The sequence below is a fragment of the Strongylocentrotus purpuratus genome, unplaced genomic scaffold, assembly GCF_000002235.5.
Source record: "Strongylocentrotus purpuratus isolate Spur 01 unplaced genomic scaffold, Spur_5.0 spur5_scaffold_10, whole genome shotgun sequence".
NCBI classification, from domain to species: domain Eukaryota; kingdom Metazoa; phylum Echinodermata; class Echinoidea; order Camarodonta; family Strongylocentrotidae; genus Strongylocentrotus; species Strongylocentrotus purpuratus.
Genome location: NW_022145595.1, coordinates 3,431,131 through 3,451,399, shown reverse-complemented (window position 1 = coordinate 3,451,399; position 20,269 = coordinate 3,431,131). Strand labels below are relative to the sequence as shown.

At 35.9% G+C, this 20,269-nt stretch overlaps 1 protein-coding gene and 1 long non-coding RNA gene across 3 annotated transcripts in view; both read right to left on the bottom strand.

Moving 5' to 3' along the window:
- Nucleotides 1-497: 497 nt before the first annotated feature.
- Nucleotides 498-5,133, bottom strand: LOC115921562. Its single transcript, XR_004062995.1, has 2 exons — nucleotides 4,379-5,133; nucleotides 498-3,579 (listed from the first exon to the last, which is right to left on the bottom strand). It is a non-coding gene; the product is annotated as an uncharacterized LOC115921562 (long non-coding RNA).
- Nucleotides 5,134-5,136: 3 nt separating this feature from the next.
- The window catches only part of LOC582198 (long-chain-fatty-acid--CoA ligase 1), a 28,013-nt gene continuing 12,880 nt past the window's right edge, over nucleotides 5,137-20,269 (bottom strand). Inside the window, exons 5-23 of one of the 2 annotated variants that reach the window (XM_030979113.1) lie at nucleotides 18,660-18,761; nucleotides 17,882-17,981; nucleotides 17,001-17,179; nucleotides 16,384-16,416; nucleotides 15,688-15,739; nucleotides 14,962-15,035; nucleotides 14,253-14,330; nucleotides 13,719-13,853; nucleotides 12,851-12,936; nucleotides 12,318-12,372; nucleotides 11,653-11,748; nucleotides 11,093-11,165; nucleotides 10,522-10,610; nucleotides 9,908-10,024; nucleotides 8,797-8,850; nucleotides 8,238-8,327; nucleotides 7,619-7,720; nucleotides 6,363-6,434; nucleotides 5,137-5,878 (exon numbers count right to left, since the gene is read on the bottom strand). In XM_030979113.1, the coding sequence (XP_030834973.1) occupies nucleotides 5,741-5,878; nucleotides 6,363-6,434; nucleotides 7,619-7,720; nucleotides 8,238-8,327; nucleotides 8,797-8,850; nucleotides 9,908-10,024; nucleotides 10,522-10,610; nucleotides 11,093-11,165; nucleotides 11,653-11,748; nucleotides 12,318-12,372; nucleotides 12,851-12,936; nucleotides 13,719-13,853; nucleotides 14,253-14,330; nucleotides 14,962-15,035; nucleotides 15,688-15,739; nucleotides 16,384-16,416; nucleotides 17,001-17,179; nucleotides 17,882-17,981; nucleotides 18,660-18,761 (1,725 nt within the window). In that variant the 3' untranslated portion in view covers nucleotides 5,137-5,740. The other variant, XM_030979114.1, reaches the window with a different exon arrangement.

The following is a 20,269-nucleotide window of genomic DNA, read 5'->3' as shown; positions in this document are numbered from 1 at the left end:
GGAATTGTGAATAAAGTGTCAAATTAAAATCAGTGCGGGCATTTTATGGGGGGGGGGGGGGGGTAGCTGTACAAGGTGAAATGATCATTCAGAGGATACTGTAGTTGACCTAGTGGGGTAGTTGTGGGAAAGGGGGGGGGGGGGGTGATAGTCTAGTAGGCAGAATCAACAATTTTTAACAATAGTTTTGGCATATTTCTGTCCTGTTGCTTTCTTCCAATCTTCATCTTTCACCTTCTGTCTGTTGTTTTCCATATTGTTATCTTCTATTTCTCTTGGCTAATCTCTCACATTATTTTCTCTTCCTCACCCTCTCATTTTCACTTCTTACCTTACTTTCCTTCTCACTCTTTTCCTCCACTTTTTCCTCTTCTTTATTTTTCTCTTTCCCTCTCCCTCTCTCTCTTTCTCTTATGTGTTACAACTTACAATGTATATTATAATATATATATATATATATATATATTCATAACTGGCACTCGATATAAAAACTGAAATCTCAAGTCATTTGAAATAATTTAATCACAGATAATGATTCTTGGATCCCAAGGGATAGAAAAATAGAAAGAGCTCAGCAATCACACAGAATGTTTGGGAAAAAAAAAACTTTTCCATAATGTGAAATTTGAAAATTTAAACCAATGTTAGTGCTATATCATCTCCATTATCTCCAACACTGGTCAACTTTACATAAAAATCAACATGTTTTGGTTATCCTTTGTAGAAGATTTCCCTTGAAATAACATATACATCTGTATTCAACAGTAAGGTGTACCAATGTACTTGTTTAACTAGAATTCACAGTCACAACCAATAAACTTTTTGAAAAGATAAGAGAATGGAGGAGATTACTATCGGAAATACATGAATACTGCAACCAATGATGATCATGCTACTGTTCAATTGTCAGTATACCTATCAGATACACAGTAATATCTTCGGAGCGAAAATCTTAACTTTGGATGCGAACATACAGATGGTTGACCTTTACGAAAGAGTGCTAATGTTGCCTCTCTTACAAATGGGCAGTAGCACATGATTCATGAATAAATTCTATCACGTCACATATGGTATGCAGAAGTTCATAATTATACATATTATTTGGAGTAGTCGTATTAAAAGGCATTACATGGTTCTAGCTAAACAGACTGGTTTACTATAAACATATTCAAATTCATGGATGTTTCTTTCCTGAGGATCCAAGGACAACATTTTCCATCAACTCGTTATTAATGAATGGATCACAATACTTTGAATCCAGCCTGCATAGATTACTTGTTGCTATGGCAGGCAAGCCTCGACAAGCTTCAAGATTGTCAAGGACAAATAAAAAAAAGCATGGATGTTAGGGCAAGGAAAAGTTCCTCCATCTGCCAACTGCTACCCGAGAGCCACAGCACGTGTTACACAGTAGGTGGGAAAGTGTAGCGACACAAGAATATAAAGGCAAGGAAAACAATCCTTATCATGTCTTTGCAGCCACCTCTACATCAATGTCACCTGTCTACAGTGGTCACCTTTACTGTCTTCCTCTAGGGAGGACATGTGTGGATGAACCTGTCCAGAAAGGCCAACCATCTACAGTGGCCATTTTTAGTTTTTGCGTTTCCCTTGGGTTTTTACTGTACTTGGAGTCTTTCAAATCCTACACATGTTAACTCAATATGGTGTAAGTGTAGGGTGTAAATCCGGTGTATTGCACCTGCCGCCCTCAGACGAGACTGAAAGAATCTTCACGATTGAAATAGGCAAGGTAAATTGTACCAATGCCCAAGAACATAAGAAGATAATGTAGAAATGACTATTTTACATTACAGAAATTGCATTCTGAACTGGCCTGGTTGGCAAGTAAAGCAATTCTGATATATTCAGTTTCAAAAAACCACTCAATGGAATGTTCTAATTATAAAACCTGCATAACATTCATTCTATGAACATGTATATTACGCTATTGTTTAAATATGCACACTTTCCCTGAATATTTTGTTTTATTTTCTCATGTTTGAAGTTAGACACAGAGGACACACACACACTCAAACATAATGCAAAGTCCTATTGATGCACACTACAAGCTTGTAGTCCACAGCAATATCCATGAGACATTTTTGAAAAGGACACTTATATAAATATCAGAAGTCATAATTAAATTTGTTGAACTACAGATTTACATTCCATAATCACAAAGATGAGCAAAATGATAAACAAAGATAATATTCTTTGTTTATATGTTTAGACATCTACAATGTCTCTTTTAAAGTGCTTTGCAGATATACAATGAATAAGATATTTCTTATCTTTAATTATTTAAACTCGTATTATAAATTTCAAATAGGCTTCATTTTTCCATGATTCTTCATTTGGTTTATTGCACTAAATATGATTATACCATAGCTTAACAAAATGTTCTGGCATGAAAAGATGTATCCACTATCCAGTATACATGCAAAATGCATAAAAGTTGGTTGGTGATACATGTATTAGTGAATAAAAAGTTGGAAATCTCCACCCCCTGATGATATGGTTCTTCAATGTACCTCAATGCCACAAAACTATGTAACTTTTCATTTTGTACATTATCTTGTACCTTTTCATTTGACCGAGCTAGCTCATTTTCTTTGGTATAAACTGACTAACAGTTCTCTTGGCCCACTTTTAATTCCTTGAGTGTACCAGTAATAGATGAATTAAATTGAATCAATCAAAGAATAAGAAAATTGCTCAATTATCCTTGAAACTAGAAACTTTACTTCGATGTTAACATTTTTGTTCTGAGTAGTTGTGTGATTCTCTTTTTACTGACCATTGCAGTTGGCACACCAAGAAATACAAAATACAATTCACCTGTCTCCAAACTCATTGCGCTCTCCCTCAATGCCATTTTCAAATCATTGAAATTCAATTTACTTCATATCTCTTAAAAATAAGATCAAAGCAATATACATGTATCACCAAATATTGAATTAATTCATACACAAGATAATCAATAATACATTCTCTTTTATAAATGTAATGCTTACTGGGTGTGTAAGCCACAAATATGTTTAAATTCATTCTCTGTTTGAGAAATCATGTTTTCCATCCAACAATCATCTAGCACCTTGAATCATGTCTCATCAACAAGGAGCTTACCTATACTGTCTGTTTGAAGTCAGAAGGGGCGTTGAATCATAGACTGAAACACAGAGTTAGCGCCCTTCTGGCTCTCAACAGACAATATATCAAATTCATTTATAAATGCCATTCTGAATCATACCTAAACTATTAATATATATATTAATATACATCATGACATTTATTATATGTAATAATATATTTCTATGCATATACATGATAACAAAATATGAATGACATTATTCACTATTATGTAAAAATTATTCTAATTTTCTTTCACATGATTGTATATAAAAGTAGGCTATCACAAACAAGAAGTGTGAGGTACTATTAACAGACCTGTTTTCAAGAGTTACAGTAAAGGCTTGTTCAGATATGACACCGCAAACCGATGCAAAAATAACAAAACGCTGTTTTATGTGTTATTGAATGGTAACTGCATGCAGTAAAGGTCCTGCACGTATTCACCTAGCCTATAATCTAGGCGGAGTGCCGAGCTTTTTTCTTTGCTGCTAGACTAACCCTAAGCAGAACGTCTGATACGGCGAGACTACGAACTGTGAGTCGCAAAGCGGCTCACCGCCTATAATCACTGGTCTAGCTAATCAATATTCATATATATTCAAAATGGCGGATCTATGAATCATTCAACAGCCCTACCAAATAAGGTACACCTATGTTACGTTCGACCAATCAGATATAAGAAACCGCAACGAGTCATCATGATCATAGAATCCGTGGTCGCGTAGAAAATCACAGCACAAGGGGATTGCTTGGTATATTGCACTCTTTCCAAAACCAGTAGGTAATGCAACAAAAATATCCCTGCCGGCTTCAATAACGCTACGAATAGCGGATTCCTGCAGTTCTCTGAATTTTCCATTAGGAATGCCTAGTTTGTTGGCCGTATATGATAAACTTTCTCGCAGAAGATCGTCGTCGCATGAACTACCCGCCATCTTGGATGAAGAAAATGACGTAATGTCACGTGATTTATAATATGCATATGCATAGACTCTTCTCCATACGTATTTCTGATTGGTTGAGTTCATTTCGTATTCATGAGGTTTTTTCGTACAAAAAACTGCCACGGATTCATGGTCGATAATAAAAAAACAACGACTAAAGCTAGACCAGTGATTATAGGCGGTGAGCCGCTTCGCGGCTCACGGTTCGTAGTCTCGCCGTATCAGACGTTCTGCTTAAGGTTAGTCTAGCAGCAAAGAAAAAGCTCGGCACTCCGCCTAGATTATAGGCATGTATTCACCGGGCACTGTGTTATAAGATACAGAAATGGGACACGTATCACACTTTACATCATTGTAAAAAATAATTAATAAAGATATTGTTGCATCATATCTGAACAAAGCCTTACATTAATAGACAGTGATCCAACATTTGCTCCAGTGCAATTGCTCATGGCTTTATTTCATAAAAATACAGTCAAACCTGCCTCAGTGGAGACATCTCTATAAAGGCCACCTGTCTATAGTGACCATGTCTCCCTCGAGAAAGGAATGTGTGTTGTAGAACCTGTCTAGAAAGGCCACCTATCATCATACCATGATTGTTATGCAATATTTCAGTGCTGTGGATAGTTGACTCTCTATGTACAGTCATTGGATACATGCTTATGGTAGATGATCCGATGAAAAGATTTGTTCAGTCTCCCATGTACAAAGCGTTAGTTATGAAATCTGGATACAAAGATGTGATCATAAAAGGAAGACCAGTACAGATTTGATCTGTAAGAATTCCTGATTGTTTTTATGCATAGCTATAGATCTCACTACATTTGTGTACACTATAATAGTTGCAATATTATTTCACAACATATTTGATATAAGTTGTGTGGTTAATTTTACAACATATGTAAAAAAGAAAATCTAAACAAAAATCATAGTAAGATTTGTCTATAATGGGTAGTAACTTCCTTTCTTTCAAAATAAAGTCATAATGATGTGCAGCACAAAGAGTTCACTCAATTTTACAACGGATGAAAATGATTTCTTGTACAATAGGTGGGGTTCAACACAGTGTCTGGTAGGGTTCAACACAGTGTCCGTCAGAGGTTATACAGGATGTCTGTCAGGGTTTCACACTGTCTTACCGGGTTGGTCAGGTTTTGACATGGAGTTCAGTTAGGGTCTGACATAGTGTCTGTCAGGATTTCACAATGTTTGTCAGGGTTTTACATGGTGTTCAGTTAGGGTCTGACATAGTGTCTGACATAGTGTCTGTCAGGATTTCACAATGTTTGTCAGGGTTTTACATGGTGTTCAGTTAGGGTCTGACATAGTGTCTGACATAGTGTCTGTCAGGATTTCACAATGTTTGTCAGGGTTTTACATGGTGTTCAGTTAGGGTCTGACATAGTGTCTGACATAGTGTCTGTCAGGATTTCACAATGTTTGTCAGGGTTTTACATGGTGTTCAGTTAGGGTCTGACATAGTGTCTGACATAGTGTCTGTCAGGATTTCACAATGTTTGTCAGGGTTTTACATGGTGTTCAGTTAGGGTCTGACATAGTGTCTGTCAGGATTTCACAATGTTTGTCAGGGTTTTACATGGTGTTCAGTTAGGGTCTGACATAGTGTCTGTCGGGATTTCACAATGTTTGTCAGGGTTTTACATGGTGTCAGGATACATCTCCTTGAGTTCCTTGACAAAGAACTTCCTAAGGTCGACTCGTTTGAGCTTCTGTGTCGGGGTCATCAGACCGTTGTCAATCTCAAATGTTCCAGGATACAGGTGAATGTACTTTGCCTGTGATAGATCAAAAAGTGACAAGCCATTTTAAATTATTACATTTTCCATTTCATAAATTGTTCAATGTATGCGTTTCACGTTCAATGCTCCATTCCGACTACGAAATGGTTAACTGTCTCAAAAAAGCATTGAGACAATAAAATCAATTGCCAGAGGAGGGGTAAAAAAGAAAATACTGTGTGCAACAGAGGTCTCTACGCATGTTCCGCAATCTCTAGGCTTTAAGATACAGAGTATGAAGTGTGCTATATTGTCTTATGTCCCACTCTCTATGCGAATTTACCAACAAGATTTACAAACAGTATATGAAATCAAAAAAATTTGTTCAGCACTATTAGTGACAATCTTCTTCTTTGAAACCTTCAAATTAAAAAAAAAAACTTAATTCATGATACATTAGTGCAGAATACATACTGTATAAATTATACAAGAAGACTGTATCAATGACAATTTACATGCTTGTGCCAAACATTTATCTTACTTGTTCGAAAGCTTTGAGTCCTGCCTCCTTTCCAATCTTCATCAGATCATCCAAGACACCTTTCTTTATTTGCTGTATACAACACAAACAATAAACAAACAATGGTTGGTTAGGTGCTTGGCCTATACAACACAAACAATGAACAAACAATGGTTGGTTAGGTACTTGGCCTATACAACACAAACAATGAACAAACAATGGTTGGTTAGGTACTTGGCCTATACCACACAAACAATGAACAAACAATGGTTGGTTAGGTACTTGGCTTATACAACACAAACAATAAACAAACAATGGTTGGTTAGGTGCTTGGCCTATGGGAATGAAAGTATTAAGTAGTTAATGGGTTATGTAACTTCTAAATTCAAGCTATGGCTGGAGTAGAGGAATAACATCATGATTTAGAAACAACATCATTATGATGTGGGCCCTGTTTCGTAAAACCTTTTATCAATAACAACTGCCACAGATCTATGACAAATCTGTTCATAGTCAATCAAATACAGTGAAACCTGTCTATAAAGACCACCCAAGGGAGACAAGAAAGGTGGTCTTTATAAGCAGGTGGTCTTGCAGGGTCCTTTTGTACATGTTTCAATGAGAAAACATTTTCAAGGGAAACAAAACATGTGGTCTCTGTAGACAGGTGGTCTTTCTACACAGGTGGTCGCTAATGCAGGTTTGACTGTATAAGGATTTCAGGAGCTTATAACAATTATCATACCCTGCTCATGGATATGATGAAACAGGGCCGAGAGTCAAGGAACAAGGGACTCGATCGAGTAGAGGAATGTTCTCAAAGGAAGGGATTAGCTAGTTGGGGTTATGGTAATACCAAACTGAGATTCAGCTGGTCTGAGGATGGACCCTGCCAAGCAATGAAGTCCTTGGAAAACATCAATCTTCATTACAACTCTCCAATCACATGACGTAATGCATATCTGGTACAGTGAAACATGTGTGTAAAGACTCCTCAAGGGAGACAAGAAAAGTGGTCTTTATAGGCAGGTGGCCTTCATGTACAGGCTTTTAAATGAGTTTTTCAACGGAAAAGAAATATGAGGTCTTTTTTGGAGAGGGGATCTTTCTATACAGGTGGTCGCTAAAGCAGGTTTGGCTGTATAAGCAGATTTTCTTGATTGCTAAGGCACATTTACATGAAAACTCTGCAAAAGTGGGTAGTATCTTCAAGATACAAACCAATGATGTCATTATTTACAAATGGTACAATTTCTTACGAGAACTCCACACTATACCTCATTTTTGCAGAGTTCCTCTAAGGATCCTTTGACACCCATCTTACTGGCTAATGCAGGAAGAGTCTCAGGGTTCACCGCTCCAATAGCTACAGCATAGGACTGCAACGAAACACAATTCATTAGACCTTTGTTGAACCAGGCAATGATGGTTCTCATACTACGCTCCAATAGCTACAGCATAGGACTGCAACGAAACACAAATCATTAGACCTTTCTTGAACCAGGCATGATGGTTCTCATACTACGTATTCCTCAAGGATAGAAGCTTCCATTTTCAATTGAAATGAGAATCAGCTCCAATGAGATTGGATAAGGCACAAACAGTGATTTCTACACACATCTATTTGTCAGGGACAGAAACATATGGCTTCAATAAGGAAGGTTACATGCAGAAGAAATAGAAAAAATTAACATTATGCAATGACTTGAAGTAGTATAGGTGCAACTTTGAAGAATATTCCAACTTTACATATATATTCCACAAGAACAGAAAAACAGAGGATGTGCTTCAGCTTTATTTTGAGTTTTGACCTAAAAGCATATACAAAAACTACTACTTATCATTTTTGATTTACCCTGTTTGCTTTGAAAAAGAATAGAATATGAGATTGATTACCTGCAGACTATCACCGTAGATCCAGATTTGCTGAACCAGTGAACATGATGAATACACAGTCTCAATCTTCTCCGGTGCTAAGTACTCGCCCTGAGTGATGCAATAAAGAAGAGAAATACCCAAACAAATATATTTACTTTGCCTATATAGTAACTTCCCTGTACAATACCTAACAGGAATTTCATGTAAAGAGAAACAGGATTTTCTGCCACATACAGAAAGGCGAGGGGCTGAAACAGGATCAATGGATTTGCGTTGAGAAAATCAAGTACTTTAAAAGAAGATAAATCATTATCCCCTACCAATACCTCTATTGAAATATTGGTGATTTCTCATGCAATATTTTATGCTTGAAGAAAAATGAAGTAAACTGTATGACATCCAAGGACCAACGGAAATCTAATCCCTTTTAAAATTCAATTCCTATTACTTTTTTTTATGACAGAAAGATATAGGCAACAAATGATCATCTGAAAGTATGCATTTTATCTCCTCTGTAATTAATGAACTTAAATATGAAATAAACACCAGTATATTTTGTGTAATTTTCTTCACATACCTGTGCCAGCTTGAATATGTTTTTCCTTCTATCAATGATCTTCAGAGTTCCGTTCTGTAAAACGTATTCATGAAAAGTGATTTCATTATTCAATATAACATGTTCATCACACATGGTGAAATACATGTACATACTTAAAGAGGAGGTTGAGTTCTGGGAAGAGGTGAAAAATAATTTGTGAGCGTTATCATTGTATTATGCAAGTGTGGAAGAACATCACATAAAACATGTACCCTGAAAAGCATGGCTCTACAAATGCCTTAATATTCGAAGTATGGCATGTAAAATCATAAAAATCGGAACGGATTGTTTCGCCACGTGTTCGTTTAGTCCCATATACATCTATTTTTGTACAGTGCTTGTAACTTTACCAAGACTGGGCTAAATTTCTTAGCATTTTGATGATTCCAGAACCTTGCAATACACATAAATACTATGCTAAATGATCAATCGATTCTGATCGATTCCACAACGTTTCTTTCACAATGCAATCGCTTGACCGGAACTCAACCTTCTCTTTAACAAAAAAAAACAAATTTTTTGGGTCAAGTTTTCCTCATTTGAAATCAGAATGATGGATCATAATTTGTAATTGAAATCTTATTCCATGAGCATAAAAATTAAATATCCAATCGATCACTGAAGTTGGTGGGAGGGCTCCCTTCAATGATTTTGACAAATTGAAGTGAAGTTTAAATAATATTTGATTTCTGTTCCTGTGCTTTATTGAATTCTTGTAAAAAACAAGATGATTTGACTGTATAGGTTTTACAAACTATTTTTTGTGCTATATTTATGAGCCAGGATTGCTATCTGAAGAAACAAGTTGGACCGACAACATAACTGACATGAAAGTCTCCCCACCCCTGTTCAACAATTATGCACTTCTGTTATATTTTTCATGCACTAGATAATACTTATGGGGCCCATGATGTAATATTCAATCAAATATTCAGAAAAACTAATCAAACCGATAACACTAGCACAAGTTGAAAGAATTTGTCTACAAATTACATCTGTAAGTGACTATGATAAAATCTTGAAACAAGCCTGCGATTGTTAGCATTTATTGCTATAAAGAGTTGAGAAGAGAGGGAATCTTGGTACTGACCGGGAGCCACATGCCAATGTCGCCTGAATGAAGCCATTCCTCGTCATCAAGCGCTTCTTTCGTCTTCTCTGGGTTGTTCAAGTATCCCTTGAATACGTTTGCTCCACGGAAACAGATCTAACAGGAGAACAAATACCGGTATGTGATTTACTTCCGCAGATACAAATTTCCTAAAACAGAAAAATGCCTCATCTATTCTTGCACATGTTGAAGTACATGTAACTGCTGAGTACAATGACTCCTTCAAAACTTGTCTATTTGTCAGTAACTTAAAATTATAACTCATTTACTCTAGCAAAGGTTGAGGTAACTCTTAAGCGCATAATGAAAGAGGACTGCATCTGATCTGGGCTATAAACAATTATTCTTCATCTATCTGTGATCTATCCCGTCAGGACAGGATATACTAATTTCTACTCCTAGGTAGAGAAGAAAAAGTGAATGTTTACTGGCCAGATATGATCCTTCGCTTAAAAATCCAAGATTTTCAGGCTATTTCAGAAGCTTGCAACTGTGGTATTTTAAAAAGAATTTTGCTCTTCTCCAAAGTACAAGAGATCATATATACAATATGCAAGCCTGAAGTTGTTGTTGTTGTTGTTGTTGTTTCCTACCTCTCCTTTGTTTTCCTTGGCATAGTATTCCATCTCTGGTACATCGATCAGTTTGATCTCACAGCATGGCAGAGGTGGTCCAACCTGACCTGAAACATAGAAGGAAGATATCATGTAACGTAAGAGTTCCAATCATAAGATCATTGTACACATAAAATCAACAGTAAATAACTATTGCCCCACAAGGATAACAACCCTTTAATAATCATCCTCAGACAATAACCCCTGAATAACTTCCCTAATCCTCAGACAATAACCCCCTATTCAAAGAACTACCCCCTAGGGTATATCTGTATCTAGAGGTCCATTGCTGTCCAAAATTGTTACCTGAGGGATAGCTGCCAAAGAGTTGTTACCCTATGCGAGGATGGTAAAAGTCTGGGGGTGGTAGTACATGTGTGTTATCGTTGTAAATGAATCACCACTTTATGATTTTACAAGGCTGTATCACTCCCTCCCCTCCCCCAGACAACTACCCCATAGAGAAATACCCCAGTCCCCCTTGGTAACTACTCCCTGGGGCATGTAGGTAGAATGGTCTAAGACTATTACCACGTACTGAACTTCTTACCGGTTGTATGGTCTCCAGGCAAGGTCAATGTACTGATAACAGCTGACTCAGTCTGACCATAGCCCTCCAATACCTGTACCATACAAAATAACAAATAGACATATAATTCACAATAACCATAACTATAATTAATTTGTTCCAAAAAAAATAAAAAGCATAAAAAGGTTAAAGTGATTGAAAATAAAAAAAAAACATTTTTATGACAATTTTTTCACTCGGCATTGATTGGGCTATCTCAAAATTTGGCATGATGATCTATACTTGGTACTTTTTAGAGCAAGTTTCCCTCAGCTTTAGTATAAATTATCTCAACTTGCCAGTGATTGATTTTGGTTGTTGTTGGTGAAATATCTAATTTGAATCAGTCAGGTTATCGTAAGTTGAAATCTCATACTTGCCAATACGATGTATAATTTTCTCTGCTTGAAAAATACTCATTCAGTTCTGGTTTAGGTTGTCTTGCTACCCGTAATATGATATTTTGAATATAGAATACCACTCTTTGGCTCATTTTTCAGCCCTATAACACAAGGATGTTATAATAATTGCTAAGTTCTCACCGGCACTCCCAGCACGCATCTTAAGAATGAGATGACTTCTGGTGAGAGAGGTGCAGCACCGGAGAATACCACCTCCAGGTTACCACCAAGCACAGCCTAGCAATAACCAAGCAGAGAAAGAGGATAAACTGACATACAAATTATGTAAATTACATACATTAGTTGTTGCATGGTAGGAATGTAACTTGCCCTACCTAACAACAAGAAATACATGCATTTGACTTTTGAAATACAATTATTTGTAACAGGTGAATGAAATCATTTGTAACGAGGCACTTCATGAAGTCATATGCATTACACTTTATTACATTACAAAATTGGCCTATTAATATGTATCAAGAGAAAGTATTATTACTTGGAATTATTTTTTGAACCTAAATGATGAATACCTTGAGAAATGTTTAGAGTAAAATTATTCCTAAATATCTCAAGGATAATCTATAGAGGGAAAAATGAAGGGGACAGATTTTACGATTTCATATATGATAAATAACATTTACAAGATCTATGCATACCATACACCAACTAAGGCTTCATAAAGTATAAAAATAACTATCAAAGAAGTATCAAAATAAACACCACAAAAGGATTATCTTAAATTAAATTGATCCTCAATAAATTATATTTGCAGACTACAGATAATGTTATACAGAATTTCAGAATACCTGTATCTTCTTGAAGGCGAGTTTGTCCCAAATGGTGTTATTCCTGCATATTCCCCTGTAAAGACAAAATAAATATAGCATACAAGTCCTAGGAAATACCGAGTTATACCAAGTACCAAGGAAATATATGGAATGGGGTATACACCAGACCGTAACTCAATAAATCGTAGTCCAGAGTAGGAAAGAACTAGAAAAAAAGAGGGCATCGATAGATTTCCAAGATTCATATACATCACAAACTCTTAAGGCTCTTTCAGATATGGTGCAGGTAAATTGCCCCCAAAAGGCTGCCACGTTATTGTACCTGTAAATGAATGGTAACAGCGGGCAACAAAGGTCCTATGCATATTCAGTGAGCTGTGAAGTTTATTACAATTCACGTCATAAAAAAAGCTCCAGCTTTGCTGCGCCATATCTGAAGAAGGCTTTAAGAAACGAATATGTGTGTAGATCTAAAAGATGGCAAATACTTATACTGAATATTGGCAAATAACAAAAAAATTGTTTCAAAGTAAATCGGCTACCTAGCTTACTTTTCAAGGTCAGCCATCTTGCTTTTCATTCCCATGTTGAATATTGTCTTCTTGATCCAATTGGTTCCGTTTACACCTTGCATGACCTAAAACACACAAACATTGAACAATGAAACAAAGATAGCCACATAGGTACACTTAATATATCATATTACTGGTTATGAATTATGAACTTTACACTTTAGAAGCATATTTGAAGTTACAAGCTCATGCTTGAGAATAACTGGCGATGAATCTTAAAAATATATTGCTGCCCTATAATACCCTATACCAACAAGATGCACTAACAAATAAAAAAAAACATCTTATTTCAAAAATTAATGCTCTTGATCAAAGATTTAAGTTACAAAAGAGAATTTCTGCAAAGAGTGAGAAAGATATTCATGTCCTTTTACAGGAAGGTGATGTTAGAGCACTCATTAACTCTTTATATGCCACACAATGAATCTCTCTGTGCCACACTGAATGTACCAATAGATACCAATACCAGTGCAAGTTCAATCTATACTGGTGCTGGAGTTAACAAGACTGGATATGGGTATTTTGTTCAAATCAATTGTGAAGCACCAAACAAGCCTTCTGTCAATTCGTGCCTATTGGTTAGTGCAAAATTGCATGTGTGGCAAATGAGTGACTGCGAGTACTGAAAACAATGACTGATCTACGGTAGTCCAACTTGCTTTAGTGTGGATAGATAGGGATCTACGCAATAATCACTTATTCGTGGTAGTTACTTGTATTTTCTCCCACTCGGATGAACGTGTTGTAGAACCTGTCTACAAAAAGCCACTTTGTTACAATGGTCTCTTTTTGGCTTTACTTTGGTGACCATTATAGGCAGGTTAGATATATAATGTTGAGAGCCTACCTTATCATGAACTCTATTGAGAAGCCTTGGGACGGAGCAGAATCCGCTGGGTCTCGCCATCTTGACATCATCGATGATGACCTTCACGTCTCCACGGTAGAATGCAATCTTCCCGCCATGCATCAGCATCATGAGCTGTAACAGGACACAGAAGATATGTACTGACACCATCAATATAACATACAGGGCAAGAGCATCACATAAACTAACCAGAAGCATTGTGAAAATGCAAGAAAAAGCGTGTGTATCGATTTTTAAAGTACCCTTTGCACAACGGTGCACGAAGAGGGAAGTGTGCAGATCTCAGTGTGTGCTGTAATGAAAACCTATCAAACTTGGGGTTTATCTTTTAGCAATAATTACACAAAACAATCTTGAATCACACAAAAACAATTTAGAAATTGTGCTCAGCCTGACGGCTTCATTTGATAGATGCATACAGCCTCAACTCAAGTGCAGAATCGATAGTATAATGAATTCATTCGCATGTATCATTTATATACGGTAAAGTTATATTAGCAGAAGTGTACTTACGACATTAAGTCTCTCATACATATGAGCGAGAGGGAGGTATGATATGTGGCACTGGTCTGGAATGAATGTAAGAGCAGGCTAAAGAGATAGAGAGAGAGAAGGAAAAGAAAAAGATAACGATTTACTAATATACTGAGTAATATGATGCTATTAATTCCCAGCCAGTAGAGTACATTTATATTGTAGCTGAGCAAAACTCCATTTCTTACACTGATGTCCTAACTTGATAATACTCTTTGCAATCTAACAAAGAATATTTGTCATTTTAAAGTTCTTTCTTATCAGTAATTCTCATTTTGGTTTCCAAATTCTTAAATCAAAATAATTTAAGGAATCCCTAATTTTTTTTCCTTTCTAAATTGAAATGATCTCATTTCCCTTTTGTTATCATATAATTTTTTATTCAAATACTCAGGGCAATTTTAACAAATTAATACATACCTTTCCAATAAGGTCTTGTGTTTTCTTTCCTCTCATTTCTTTTTATCTCACTGACAAATAAAATGACATGCAAACATGCATAAAATTTGTTTGAAAATTATTAATTGCTGCGTTTGCTTTGATTTCCGTTCACCACAATTTCTTCCAAAAATTAAATTCTGAATAAATCTATACACAATGTTTGTTAAGGTGAAATACAATCAATTTGGAATCTCTATCATTTACAAATATAAGAACAAGAAGGAAATGCGGTGCAATAATAACTTACATAGCATGCTTTCTGTAATCCTGCTCCTGCTGCTATGATGTTTGCATGTGTCAGCATTGCACCCTTTGGATTGCCTGTCATCACAGAGATAGACAAATAGAATTAGTCATATTCAACAGGCAGAACAGCAGGGAGCAAGAGACTGGTTTGCCAACATATTCCAATTTTATGTATACATTTTAAACAAAGGTTTATATATTTATTCATTTATTTATTATAACATGTTTTGGGGGGTGGGCAGTAACTTTATTTTGACTGCGTCATTAAATAAGCCTTGGAGCTATGGAGTGCACAAATATTACTGCAGAACGTCCTTAAATATATAGACCGGTAGAGGTAAAATTGCGGTTCAATATTGTTTCAATATTGCCTTCAGAGGTTTAGATGGCAATGTTGAAGTGCATTCGCGATGTCTATCAAGGCCGGATCGATATGATAATTTACCAAATATATCAATCAGTAGGCGGTTTCCCGCCAAAATTTGTATCATCACGTATTAGTCAAAACATATTCTTTCACATGATTGGTAACAGGAGCTTCCATTTTTATTTTTTGAGAGGGGGGCGATTCCGAAACTTGTCTATACCTTTAATTCTATCTTTAAAATCAAAACTTCCTCTGGTAGACATCTTCTCGAACTCTACCAAACATAACCACAGATTGCCAGGAATAAAATGTAACTGGCATTGTATGCTTGTACGAGCTTGAGAAAGTAAAGCCTCTTACCTGTTGTTCCACTGGTGTAGCAAACAGTATACATATCATCTTTCTCTGGAGGCTGGAGAGAACAAATTAGGTACACTTTGAAAAATTTATTTGGGTATGAGAGAGAGGTTATATGTTAAAACAAAAGAACCTGTTGTGTCATCACAATCACTGAAAAGGTAAAACAGCAAGTCAAGTGCGTTTATTCCAGCTGGAAGAGCAGTCTGTATTGCATCATAGTTGCTGTGTTTTTTTATAATTTAAAAGTATTTGAGATATTAATGCCTATTTTGAAGAAAGCTTTAATAATATATTTCAGTATTTTGTCAAATCAGAGATGACATTTTGTAGCATTATACACAATATTAATGACATCTTAAGATTTGTTTGATGTAAAATAAAGCAGAATGATTTTATTAGAGTGATAAAGAACCATTTTCTTACATGTACATTCTATTTATATGCACCATGCTGATGAGTATGATATAAGAATCTAGCATTAGCGTTACTATTATCATAATCTTTATGGAGTTGAAAAAGTTAGCACCTCCCATATCGCCTGTCCATTTCATATTTTATTTTTATACTCAAAATATGACAAGGAAAGGCTAAAAAGTTTAGACCAAGCTTTCCTTTAACACTTTATAAACCCTTCTTCATCATTAAATGTCAGGAAATACATTTTCCCCAGAATGTGGTTCAGGAAGTCATACTCACTGATGGATCCTGCATGTGTTTCTTCCCAAGTTCCTGAATGAAAAGATATATACATACAATAAAACGATTGTTCTCATTGCAAGGTCATGAAAATATATTCAGAATCAGTGAACTAAGAACATATTTCTCTTCCATCTTAGGGCATACAGGCGGTGCCTATATTTGAAAATTTAAGTGAATACCACTACATGTTCACAAGCCTTTGAACAGAACGTTGTTATATACCCAGCCTCATTAAATTGTTAAAAAGATCCAAAGGAGGGACAATGCAACTACCCCCAAAAAAGTCTCATTGATATCTAATGCACAAGGGACATTACCTCATGTGTGATTTGCACCATGCAAAAACTGAATACAATTATTTCAATTTACCATCCTCATCTTTATCATATTCAGTCATGAAATTTTCTCTAGATTTCATTTTTTTTTAAAGGTTTAGGGTTACAGTTACAAGTGGGTTTCAGGTTAAGTTTAGGGTTAGGGTTGGGTCCAGGGTTGAGTTAGCGACTCAGAAAGTGTTGGAAATTGGTGCAGAACGATTGTCATAGAAGTAACTGAATTGATCCCATTCTTAACATTAAACATGCTCTAAAACCCATGAAGTCCACATCACTTACTCTGAGCTCCTGTAGTGTGAAGATCTGTACATTGGCATCCTGTGCTTCCTGCTTGATTTCAGGTGTGATCTCTTTGGGTAACATGCCGATGATGATCTTCAGGGAAGGGCTTGATGAAGCCTTCTCTAAGACGGCTGAGATCCTCTTCGTAGTGTCACATACTACAATGGAGATATCTCCTACAACGTACACAGTGTAAACAAAATAATATTAATAGTTCCATTGTTATAGTGCAATGATACATTTCTAAATGTTTTACATGAAAGAACTTTCATCCAGTCTGTAGTTTACAGGTGTTATTGTTAGACTTTCAATGGAAATTTCACTCTTGGTATTAAACATTTAGGACTATTGTACACTTGACAAACTATTGCACTGAATACCATAATTCTGTTTCATGACAGATGTATCATTATCAAAGTTTGCCCACCTCTTTATGCCTCAAACGTTATTTTTGACAAAATGAAATGTTATATGAGATTTCTTCATGGGCAATTTTCCTGGCTTTTTCTCTTTTTTAAAAGCTTTTTCTATTTGAATTATTATAATTATTTTTCATAGAGTTCAGCATCCTTCTCCAATTTGTGAAGCTAAATCTTTCTGCGATCTTCTTCCAAGATAGAGAGAGAGAGAGAGAGAGAGAGAGAGAGAGAAAGAGAGAGATTGGGGGAGGGGCTGAAAGCATTTCAGTGTTTGTATATCTAATTTGTTTCAAAATCTAATGCAGGAAACAAACATGAGATATTTTAGCTTTCCAATGTCAATGCTCTTGATAGTGTGCAACAACCCACTTTACCACTTCCTCCATCTATTCCTCTGTATAAAATAATTTGCCATTTTAAGCTGACGATAAAAAGATGGTCGATTCATTAATTGAATACCTTGGTTAATGATGTACGAGCAGACATCAGGTCCTAATGTGTCGTAGAGAGGAACGTTGACGAGGGAGTATGTGATACATCCTACCTCAAACAATCCCCACTGAAAAACAAACAAATAAACAGACAATTAAAACACGAAATTGGGTACAAAAGTGATTGAAATACACTAAAACAAGAGACTTCCTAATCAGGTTACATAATGACTAATACTGTTGATTGAAATAAAAATCCAAATGATGTTTAACATTTTAAGAAATACAATTTGAGAGTCTTTCAGAAGTTTTGATAAAGAGATGGGGAGGGATGGAAAACTGTACGGGGATAGTACAGCAGATATAACTTTGATAATTTCCAAGGACAATGAACAAATTGTCATTACAAACAAGTTATGTCTTTAAAAAATATCTATCAAATATTATTTACTTATATATGTCAATGTTGAACTGGTGGATGATACATTCATATAAAGCTACGAACATGCTTGGTTAACTTTTGGTTTGCACTGAGCCTGTCTAATTCCTAGTGTCCTGAATATGTCAATCATGTATGGAATATAGAGAGTAAAACCTGTCTATAAAGGCCACACGAGGGAAACAGAGAAAGCGGGAACTGTATACAGGCTGCCTTTCTAGACAGGTTTTTACAACACACATTGTTTTCTCCAGGGAGACAAAATACATGGTCACTATAGACAGGTGGCCTTTATAAAGAGGAGGCTACTAAGACAGGTTTAACTGTATATTTATTATGTTGTATGTATGTACAAATATAATATTACCTCTAGTCTGTTCTGTGCATAGATTCCAATCAAGGCCTCTGACTTTGGTTTGAGTCCAAGGTGGATTAGACCAGATCCAATCTCCTTGGCTGACTCATACACCTACATAAAAATATGAATTAATCAGTATTATTGGTTATGTGTACAAGAAACAATGCGGATATCTCCCAAATAATTGGCAATATCTCTCACATATGCAGATTTAGATTTATAACCACTACTTAAGCCCTTAGACCTCCCCTTTCTCATACAAATGAAATGTATTGGTCTATCCTTCTAGGTCTCTCTCTCTCTCTCTTTCTATTTTCTTCTCCCTTCTCCCCCTCCAGATCTCTCACCTTCTTTCTGTATGTCTGTTTCTCTTTCTCTCTCTCGTATGCTCCCTCTCTTTTTCTCTCTGTCTCTCTGTCTCATAATATTGTACACATAATCCTTGACACTACTACGGATAGCATCACGAACCGTATCTCTACAATTATTATGAAGTACTTCGATCAAAACACGACCCGATAGACAAATCACACCATACATGTAAAGTGCAATGAACTTTTGATTGATAAAAAACATGCATGATAGAAGATAGGAGCATACAAGCATTATCATAAATCAATTTGCATTGCAAAATGATAACAAATAATTGAAGTGATAAGGTATAATAATAGTGCACCAACACGCCACACTTGATAAACAAATTGGTTTATTCTTAATTTATCTGAAAGACTAAAAGAGGAGAACAAAGTCTATGGATGTCAGAAGCCTGTTGAGTGTCAGGGAATCACGAGGCCTTAACAATGCAGAAAAATAAAAGGTATTTTTAACTACATTTACACTACTGAAAAACCCATAAACGTTGTAATTTGATAAATCTTTCTTTTTGTGAGGGGGGGGGGGGGGCGAGTGGTACTCAGATGCCACTTGTTGCTGCTCTGCATGTTTTAGCATAGAAGCAAGGAGAGTCACCAAAAACCAGAATAATTCAACAGTGATTGGAAAGCAAGCAATTTGCACTGCAAACATTGGTGGAGTTTTAGCTGGCGTTTAAAAATAAAATCACACTCCACAGGTGGGTTTAATGATTCTGGTTTTTCACTGTGTTGATGGAAAGTTGCCAAATTTCTACAAAACTCTGGAATGTGAGAAAAACCGATAGTTTTTGTTTGTAGTGTAAATGCTCCTACTGGAACACGACATTCCATCATATTGGTAGGATCTCTGATTGTGTTATAGACAAATGTGTAATAGACAAAGTGACATTCTCTCCTGATAAGTGGTGATTAGCAATGTATATAGACGGTATCATCCTACACCAATACAATGTCACATTACTATGGCATGGTAATGTGATTTGAAATGTATTGTGCACCAATAGAAGGTCACAACAACACTATGGCATGGTAATTCACTTTGAAATGTGCACTATTTAAAGAGAAGGGCTAGTTCTGCCTAGTAATAAAGAAGAGAAGTTTGTAAGTTTTCTCATTCTTTGTATGTCAGTCTGGAAGAATGACATAGCAGAAATCTTCCATGAAAAGGACTTCACTTCAAATGCTCCATGTTTTGAATTTGAAATATGATGAGATATGGTTGGAAATTTAGATGCAAAGATGAAG